Below are 10,044 nucleotides of genomic sequence, written 5' to 3'. Positions count from 1 at the left end.
AAACAAATCCTTATGTATATGGCAGAAAGGATAATCCATTCCACAGGACGCCCACAACTACCTCACAAGCACATCCCACTATGCATTGAGAACATAAATACGGAAATGTTTTCAATGCACAGTATATGTGTCTGTGAGGCCGGTGTGAGGCGCCAAATGTAGAGCAGATTTTAAGAAAACGTCGATGTGGAATGTCGTCGAATGGATTAATTCCAGAAAAGAGAAGACTTTCAGCCTTCTGTTAATTCGTTACCTAAAATATTAATCAGTCGTTTGGACTTGAAAAGCCCAAGTCGCTTGCCATAAAATAAATTCCAGTTAAAACCCCTAAATACAATAAGAAGAAGAAGCATCTCATCCTCCTCTTCTATCGCACTTCTCTCTTTCTCATCCCACTGTCTCTTTCCGTGTAGCTATTGGAGATGGCTTCCTCCTCCAATCCTATCGTGTTTCTTGCAATCGTTGTCTTCATTGTCCAACCCATAACTGCATGGAACGATGCTTTATCTCCACTGTTTTCTCCCGTTTCGGGTACTTATATCTCTCTGGTCTTCATGCAGTTTCATCATCTGGGTTTTCATTCTTCAACTGACTAAGCTATTTTTTTTTTCAATTTGGGTCGTTTTAACTGTACAGAGGAGATATGCAAAGAAGTGAATTGCGGGAAGGGGACTTGCAAGCCCTGGAGTAACGCTATCGGATACACCTGTGAATGCGATGCAGGTTGGAAACGAACCCGTTTCGACAACGAGACTGAAGATTATTTCAAATATCTACCCTGCGTGATTCCCAAATGTGAGTAGCTCTAAAACTTTTTCCTTCTTCGTTCAACTTTATAGTTCGCTCAAGTGCCAGTTCCTACTATAATTCAGTTCTTAGATGAGTTGTTAACTTTCTTACTTTATGTAAAAGGAGGTAATTTCAAGACATGTAACTAGTTAAAACCAAACGAAGGCTCTCCCAGAAATAGTTGATGAGGTCTGAGGGTATCATGGTCGACCGATGCCCGGTTCTTGAAAGTAGATATGCTTTTCGGTTTTCACAACAGATTAATAATATGGAATGAATAGCTACCAATACCATAGTGCTAAAAGGCGTAAGAGTTACGTTCACTGTAGAGGCAGCCGTTTTCCATTCAGGAGCCAATTACAACACATCGGTTCCTTCCTTTCGCTTGTATCGTGGCCGGGTGGCCGTGTCCTGAGGGTGGCATATATGGAAGAAAATGCAGGCCAGGGGTTACCTTAATTCATTTCTAATAGGTTAATTATAATCCCTCCCATCAAATAGGCTAGAATTCAAGGAGTAGTATTGTTTTGTTTCACTTATTCCACTGACGACTGACGTGACATAACTGGTATCTCAGCCCTCCACGTGGCAATAACATCTAACTAGATGCCGTTATCATACCTTTGCATTATCGGTCATTCTCCCTTTTTCAAATGGTTGAAATCATATTGGTAAGACGTACTAATCACATGTCTTATCTCATCATGTTTGGATTCTTATTACGGAAAAGTAATCAGAATTCTGAATACCAGGCCCCCCTACTACTAGGCTCTAGCCCTCCCACCCCATCAATTCACGGTCAAGATATCTCCCTTTTTACTATGGTTCAGAGTTCAGACGAGCCTAGCACCTTTCGCCCTTACCCCATCAATATACAACCGAACACGAAAAGCTGCGAATCAATCCATTTCCTCAATTTCTCATGTCAAAGTTGTTTTTTTTTTCTCTATTTTCATTTTGTGGAATTTCGTTCTTTCTCTGTTACAATAATCATTTTCTCTCTCCATTTCTTTATTTTTTTGCTGTGTTTGGTTTGAAGAAAAAAGTAGAGAAAGGAAGAGTAAGATGGGAAAACCTTACATACATTCTGCCTTTTTCTTCAAACCAAACATAACCTTAATTTATATGGTGAGAATAAAAAAGTAAACTGAAGACTGATTTGCCAATGTATTAGGTAGGGTATTAATGTGGTCTAATACTTGAAATTGTTGCAGGCACGTTGGACTACTCCTGCTCATCAGCACCTCCTCCTCTTCCAGACAAAGAAGTTCCACATAACTCATCCGTTTGGGACCGTAATCACCTACCTATATAATAACCTTATTATTACTATTGCTATTTTTTTTTTTCTTTTGCCACGATTATCCCAATTGTTATATTAGATCATTTTAATTTAATTACCAATACCATCCATACTTGGTCTTTGTAGCGTGCTATTGGGCTTACTGTGGAGAAGGTACATGCGTAGAGAAGTCCAACCACGTTCGTGTATGTGACTGCAAGGAGGGTTTTTATAACCTTCTCAACGTCTCCGTCTACCCTTGCTTCAGCGAATGTATGTTCGTTCACCATCATCCATCCTTCCTGTTAATTAATGCAACTTAGGCATTGCCGGGCTGGTTAATGGTTGGTGTCCAGCCCACACCCAAAGCTCAGCCTATTTCAGGTTGGGCTTGGCCCAAGTTGCACCTCTGCTGTTTTACTTACCCATGATATTATTATTAAACTGCATGCAAAAGTAAAGATAAAGGCCAAGCCCAGTAGCTAATAATAATATTGTGAGAATTACCATTTACCAGGCACGTTGGGAGCGGATTGTGAAAGTCTGGGAATCTCGGTATCCAATAAATCAGCCAGCCAAACCCCGGGTACATCTGTTAACTTGTCCGACAATGGAGCTCATGGTAGGGATCATAATCATTCCTCACATTTTCTTTTTCTTCTCACTGTATGTAGAGCGACCAAATATATTCAAGTTGTTGATTTGATGGATTTCCTTTAATTTGCTTTATTTTTCTTTTCCCACCTTCAAGGTACCTCCGGTCTGCCTGGGAGCTTCAATTGGTTGATGGTTTTGATGATATCTTTGGCCATGATTTTCTGGAAATAGAAGTAGAAGAACCATCTTGGCATCTTCCCTCTCCGCTCTCGTCTTATTACTACCTACATCACATTTCATTTTTGTATGGCGTCATTACTTGTCCATTAGATCAGATTCTATTGTAAAATAAATAAACCATGTTTGGATGCCAAAGACTCTTGTAGTCTTGTATTTACATAGAATTGGCTGTATAATAAATGTCACCGCTGTATTGGAGTGATTAATTTTGATTTATTTGAATCTGGGACTGTTTTTGGGTAATTCTTTACTTTGCCAATTTAACCATCTGTATAAGAAAATAAAGACCTAATCAGGCTATACTTGTTGCATGGTCCCAAGAGATGTTCAGACTTCAGAGTGTCTCATGGGCTATGGCCATTCAAATGTCGTGTAACAAGATAAAATGAAATAAAGCAAACCTTGAATAGGTTGAATCAAATCAGTATACTCAGACTAGCCATATAGTACTTTTCCTATCAATAATCCATATGTAATTAAACACTAACAGATGAGAATGCATCCATTTTTCTTTCTCATCAGTAAGAAAAGATTAGACTTGGCTGGACAATACTGACCACTCTTTTGATTATTTCGAAAAGAGAAATTTACTACAAGGAAAGAAGAAAAGAAGATTCTTGTAGACACTGTTCACATCTTAGACCATGATTCTAGGAAGTTTGGCTTCAATCTCTTATTTCTCCAATAACCGCTACTTCCAGAAAAGCATGGAGGAGAGAGAATTGAAAAGACTCTGCTGGTTTTATCATCAAGAGAAAACCAGCCACATTTAAGGCCGAAGGTCAATCAATGATTAGTTGCAATAGATTCAACCCACCATTCCTTAGGATTCCACCTATCTGGAGGAGAGCAAAAATTCCACAAATTAACCAAACATCTGCCCACGTTCATACAAAGGAGTACACATGGATCAGATTCCTTGTATGAAATGATGATCCTTCATCTTTATACCATTCACTACTTCTCATACTCGATCTGTTTTCCAATCTTGTGGGCTTATAATTATTGTATAATTGGGAAAGCTCTGTCAAACTGAAACCTTTGGAGAGGTAAGTTTCAATTTTACATATCTATTGATTCTGCTTATTCACTTTAAATTGTTTCAGTTTTATATTTGAACTGCAACTTCTGGGAAAAGAATATCCCATTAACTGTAAGAAGTGGAAAAAAAATGGGACAATTTTCTGATCTAATGTGCATTTATGTGTATACCCATTTTAGATTTCCACTTGGTTCATCATTCTAGGTTTTCATTCTAGAGGATGTATATGATTTCATATATCTTGCAATTCCACGAAAAGCTCAGTTTCATACAACATAAGTTAAAGATCCTTGCATGTTGATACCTATCCTTTAGCTGAAGTTGAGGAATAAAGCTAAAGAAGAAAAACTTCAAGAGTGTGTAGGCCAGGAAAAAACAATAATTGTTGGAATTTTCAACACCCATGCTCAGCCTGAGGTTAATGATCAAGAACAAATAGAAGAGAAGTTAAAGAAATTCAGGTGCAAGATACAAATGTGTTGACTATAGTAGATCCTAATAAGAAAGTAAGTGACTTTACCTTTCAAGTTCAACTAGAACTAATTCAAGAATTACAACCTGACATAGCACAAGTTCCACCAACATTAAAATGGAAGGAGCCCTAGAGTTTGTTGAAGAACCAATGATAGCAGAACACATAGAGATGGTAACTCCTAAGCTAGAGGTTGAAGGAAAGGTTCTAAATATTGCAGTTAAGAGTTTGGATAAACGAGGGGAAGATTCATCACAATGGTTGGTTGATGAATTAAGTGTTCAAAAAACTAATGTTATCGATGATTTAACACAGATGGTTAGGGAAGGCAATGTTTTAGAAATACATTTCTTTCAAGATCCTTTTCTAGTTCTGTGTGTGGCCTCTAATCTACAGTCCAAGCATGTGGTTGTGGGAAGTCCTATTCCCTTTGTAATTGGGGCATATCAACATTTCATCATCAAGTTCTTCAAAACTCGAGGATGGGTTTTTTTCAACCGGGGGACAATGATGCAGGATCTGAAGAGTCAAAATTGGACTTTTATGATATTTTATGTATTTTTGTATTTTTGGACGGTAGGGGTATTTTTGTCATTTTTGCAATTTTCTGTGGCATCCAATGATAGGGTTTAAATTGTCTAGTTATAGTTTGTTTTTGTTTAAAATTTCAGAGTCATTGTATAAGTAGGATTAGAATTATTGAGTCTTCTTTGAATTGAAATAGGATATAACATCTTAGTTTGAGTCCTACTAGGATTATTGAGTCTACCAGCTTGACTCCTAAGAATATTATGAGTCTAACAGTTTGATTCCTAAGATTATTATGAGTTTAGAGTCTATAAATATGTATGGACGTTTTACACAAAGGCAATGAATTATATTGAGTTTTCTTTAGCTTATGCTAGCTATGGTGAGTGATTCCCATGCCCTAGAGTGATTCTAGGCACCCTGTGAGTGATTCCAGGTATTTTCCCTCTTCTTTCTCTCCCTATTTTCTCTCTTATTCCTTCAAGAAGTCATTACAGCCATTGACAGCCATAAAACTCTGATCAAGAAGACCATTCAACATTCTCTAAGGATTATAACTGAGCTGGTCCTACATCACCTACATTATAGCATTGGCTGAGACACATGGACTTTATGAGGAAGGTCAAATCCTCTTGGTTGTCCTAACCTCCACGAGAAGGTTTATAATCTCTGCTTTTGGAGCTTCTGCACCTCCAGTCAGAGCACTATACAACCAACGAATGTTGCCTAATAGATTTGTGAATACTGCATCTCTACCAGCCATGCCTGGGTTTCATTGTGCACAGCCATCAAAGTTCAATATGAGCTGACTGGCAACCCATGATCCCTCAATTGATGATGGTGTGAGGTCAGGAGTGGATTGTATATTCCTACGAGATTTCTTTCAAGAACAGAAAGTATTTCGGTATAATTTTTTTTTAATTTCTTTTTTCCATGGATCAGCCTCTTCAGCAATGTTCTACAGATGGCATGGTTTACTGGAACAACAGCTTAAACTCCCAACATTTGTTGGCTTCCTGATAAGGCAACCACTAATGGTCTAAGGTCTAACAAATATTTTCTATATTAAATGTTGGGATGCGATTAAAGAAGATCTCCTGAAGGTCTTTCAGGATTTTCATTGCAATGCCTCCTTGCAAAGAAGCCTTCATGCCACTTTTGTGACACTGATCCTGAAGATTAGATTGAGGGGGCCACAATTCTTAGGACTTTAGACCAATTAGTCTCCTAAACAGTTTCTACAAAATTCTAGCAAAAGTGTTGGCCGAAAGAATGAAATTAGTGTTGAGCAGTGTGATCTCATGCAATCAATGTGCTTTCGTCCCGGGGAGACAAATGCTTGATTCAGTTTTAGTGGCCAATGAGCTCATAGACTTGAGACAAAGGGAAGGAAATCCGGGTCTGGTGTGTAAACTGGAAATAGAAAAGGTCTATAATCATGTTAATTGGAGATGTTTGGATCTAGTGCTAGAAAAAGTGAATTTTGCACAGAAGTGGAGAAATTGGATCAAAGTATGTATATCCTCACCCAAGTTCTCAATCCTAATTAATGGTCAATCGGCGGGATTTTTTTGAAAGTTCTAGAGGCCTAAGACAGGGAGATCCCCTCTCCTCCCTGCTCTTTATTTGCCTTATGGAGCTTCTCTCTCAATTCTCTCTTAAGGCGGCTGAAAATGGGCTTTGGGAGGGGTTCGAAATTGCTCCTCAAGCAGAAAAGGTTAGCATTCTATAGTTTGCTGATGATACTCTATGTTTCCTTGATGCCTCAATTGATCAGTTGGAAATCTTGCTTGGGATCCTCTACTGGTTTGAGGTGGTCTCAGGGCTTAAAGTTAACTTGCATAAAAGCAAAATCATTCTAGTAGGGCAGGTCTTGAATTTGGAGGAGTGTGCAAGAGTTTTGACTTGTCAGGTGGACTTCTTCCCTGTGAAGTACCTGGGACTTCCTCTTTGGGCGAAAGGCTCATCCTCTGCTATATGGGATCCAGTCATTGAGAAACTAGAGAGAAAATTATCTTCTTGGATGGCTAAATACCTTTTAGCCTAGGGGTAGAGTGACCCTCATAAAGAGCACTCTGTCCAATCTTCCTACCTACTTCCTGTCCCTATTTCCTATTCCAGCCAAAGTTGCCGAAAAAATTGAAAGCCTGCAGAGAAACTTTCTGTGGAGGAGTTGGGAAGAAGAGAAGAAAATTCATCTAGTGGATTGGGACCAAGTACGCTTACCTAGAAAGGAAGGGGGTCAAGGAATTAGGAAGGTGAAGGTGATAAATACTGCCTTGCTTAGCAAGTGGTGCTGGATATTTGCTGCTGAAAGAACATCTTGGTGGAGGAACTTAATTGCCTCCAAGCACGGGGTGGATTGGGGTAACTGGAAATCTGAAGACCCTCTCTCTAGTAAGGGCTGTTCAGTAGGGAAAGGTATCTTAAAAAGTCAACCTGTTTTCCTGGAAGGTGTGGAGTTTAAAGTGGGTAGAGGTAACAGGGTTAAATTTTGGAGGGACCCCTGGTGTTTGAATAGCCCCTTGGCTGAAGCTTTTCCTCAGCTCTTTCAATGTTCTGTAGATCGAAAAGTTTCATTGGCTGATTCCTATATTTTATCCAACAGCTCAGTGACCTGGTGTCCACGGTTTAGGAGAGATCTGTTTGATAGGGAGCTAAATGAGGTAACGAATCTGCTGAATCTATTACAGGGCCAAAATATTGATATGCTTAGCGAGGTCAAGTGGATATGGAAATGGAGTAAGGATGGCAACTTTTCAATCAAGTCTTTATCTTCTAAACTTAGCAGTTCTGGGCCTGTTATCTTTCCCTGTAAGTAAATCTGGAATGCAGTTTCTCCCTCTAAATCCAATTTTCTGGTTTGGACTATGGTGCTCAATAAGTGCCTATCAAAAGTCAGCTTGGAAAGGAGGGGTCTGCAGCTCTCAAACCTTGCTTGCGGGCTGTGTGGACTGATGCCAGAATGTACAGATCATCCAAGTATCCACTGCTCAATATCTTCTAGAGTATTGGAGCATTTTCTAAAGTCTGCTGGAGCTTGTTGGGTCATGCCGGGATCAGTCAAAGACCTCCTATTTAGCTGGAATCTGGCAGGCTTGAAGAAAAAATGAAGACTTATTCAGAAAACAATTCCTGCAGCAATTCTTTGGTCTTTGTGGTCAGAAAGAAGCAATAGAGTTTTCTCAAACAAGTCAAAAAGTCCAGATGAGCTAGTACAGAAGTCGGTCAGCAAGCTGATCTCCTAGGTGTCGGTTACTGCTGAATTTAAGCACCTGAATGTAGCTGAGTTGTTTAGTTCTCAGTCCATTTGGAGTCTATAATTTTAGTTGTTTTCCGGGCTTCTTTTGACCAGGGAACTGTTGTACTCTTGTTTCTTTGAAATAAAATCTTACCTTACCTTTTCAAAAAAAAAAAAAAAAGATTATATGCAAGGTTTCCTACCCTTTGTTCATTATATTAGAACAGAAAGGACATAGCCAGTAAAGATTTGTATTTGAACCAGTATTGGTTGTCTACTTTCATAAGAGATGCAAATAGTCTTTCGGTTGGTTCAATCATTTGACTCATGGAACTGGCACTAACATGCCAATGATTAGTTTAGTCACAAGACCAATGTACCATTCTTCTTCTATATCCCAATTTCATACATCTAAAGACGTAGACAAATTCAATACAACACAAAATACTGCAAATTGATCAAGAATGAAATCTCTTCATCTCCAGGAAAATCATGTATCTGAAACAAATTCAATTATAATTAAACATCCACCACTAATTTTCCTCTGCTTTCCAGTTCTATTGGCTAGAAGATAAATTAATCATGGCCAATAAACTGGAAGTGTTACAACTTACAAAATATAAGGCATCTGATAAGGTACCAAAATTATCCAACTGCATGTTACACCCAGAAAAAAATACAATTTTTCTAGAAAGAAGAAGTATATAAGAACAGAAATGAAGGAACAGGGATAACTTTGATTTCTGACCCACTTTGATGATCACTTGGTCTTCACGCTCACTCCTTCCTTCCCGGCAATGATAACTGAACTGGCCATGTCGAGAAATAGTCCATGTTCCACGACTCCTTCCAATGCTGAAATCTCCTTCCCTGCCGCTCCAGCATCCTTGATTGGAGTTTTGAAGTACAAATCCACAATATAATTCGAATTGTCAGTCACATAAGGTTTCCCATCTCCATCCAGTCTGAGCTTCGCCTCGCAACCCTCTTCCTTGAACAACTCCTGTAACCTTGTCAAGTTGTACTTCCAGCAAAACTGAACGACCTCAACCGGCATGGCAAGGCCACTCCCGCCAAGACCCGTCACCAATTTGGTATCATCGACCACGACCACGAACATGGACGATGCCGCCTCCACCATCTTCTCTCTCAAAAGCGCCCCGCCACGTCCCTTTACCAAATTGAGATCTGGGTCAACCTCGTCGGCCCCGTCGATCGCAAGATCAAGACGTGGGTGGTCGTCGAGGACAGAAAGCGGAATACCCAGTGAGGCAGCTTGCTCGAAAGTGCGCTTCGATGTCGGTATGCCAACTATGTCCTTAAGTTGGCCTGTCTTGATGAGTTCACCGATTTTGGCGACGACAAAGGCCGCGGTGGAGCCAGTGCCCAGGCCGAGGACCATGCCACTGCTAACGTACTCGACGGCCTTATCGGCAGCGAGCTTCTTGAGATCGTCTTGGGTGAGAGGGGGGGCAGGAGATGGAGAAGAAAAGGCTCTGATGTACATAGGCGTACGGGAAAGAGGGCGTATGGTAAGGGACGAGGGGGTGCGCAGGATAAGGCGGGCAGCATTGTGGTGATGGAGTAAGGAAGAGGACGCGGAGGAGGATTTGAGGGAGGAAGAGGAGAGAAGGGATAAGGTGGCCATTGGGCGGAGAAGGATGGAGATCGAAGAGGAATAGCGAGAGAAAGAATGGGAGGTAGACTTTTGTTTTGTTCTTCAGCCTTTTTATACGGCAGCTTTCGGGTTGTTGATGGGCTGTGTGTGATGAAGAAAGTAAGTTGAGTCTTGGGGCCGGTGCAGAGAGACGAAGATAGGTGGGGGGGGGTTTTGTCGCAGTTGATGTCTAGTT

General features: G+C 40.2%; 2 protein-coding genes across 3 annotated transcripts; one reads left to right on the top strand and one right to left on the bottom strand.

Moving 5' to 3' along the window:
- LOC148879151 (uncharacterized) lies at positions 1–3,151 on the top strand. The gene is made up of 6 exons (XM_088960575.1): positions 1–531; positions 637–795; positions 2,004–2,084; positions 2,219–2,344; positions 2,589–2,693; positions 2,823–3,151. The coding sequence occupies exons 1-6, from the start codon at positions 423–425 to the stop codon at positions 2,897–2,899; spliced, it is 657 nt and encodes a 218-aa protein (XP_088816701.1). The 5' UTR covers positions 1–422; the 3' UTR covers positions 2,900–3,151.
- On the bottom strand, positions 2,529–10,044 carry EMB3119 (Ribose 5-phosphate isomerase, type A protein). Of its 2 annotated transcripts, none has more exons than XM_088960574.1 (2): positions 8,944–10,044; positions 2,529–2,952 (listed from the first exon to the last, which is right to left on the bottom strand). In XM_088960574.1, exon 1 carries the CDS (start codon positions 9,837–9,839, stop codon positions 8,952–8,954), a length of 888 nt encoding a protein of 295 aa, XP_088816700.1. In that variant the 5' UTR covers positions 9,840–10,044; the 3' UTR covers positions 2,529–2,952; positions 8,944–8,951. The 2 variants fall into 2 exon arrangements, with proteins under 2 accessions (XP_088816700.1, XP_088816699.1); XM_088960573.1 differs by having other exon boundaries at positions 8,940–10,021.

This window comes from Nelumbo lutea, chromosome 1 (genome assembly GCF_056320005.1).
Source record: "Nelumbo lutea isolate HS-2025 chromosome 1, American lotus-T2T, whole genome shotgun sequence".
Lineage (NCBI taxonomy): Eukaryota > Viridiplantae > Streptophyta > Magnoliopsida > Proteales > Nelumbonaceae > Nelumbo > Nelumbo lutea.
The sequence above is the reverse complement of the archived record's forward strand: the minus strand, read 5'-3'. Positions and strand labels throughout refer to the sequence as shown.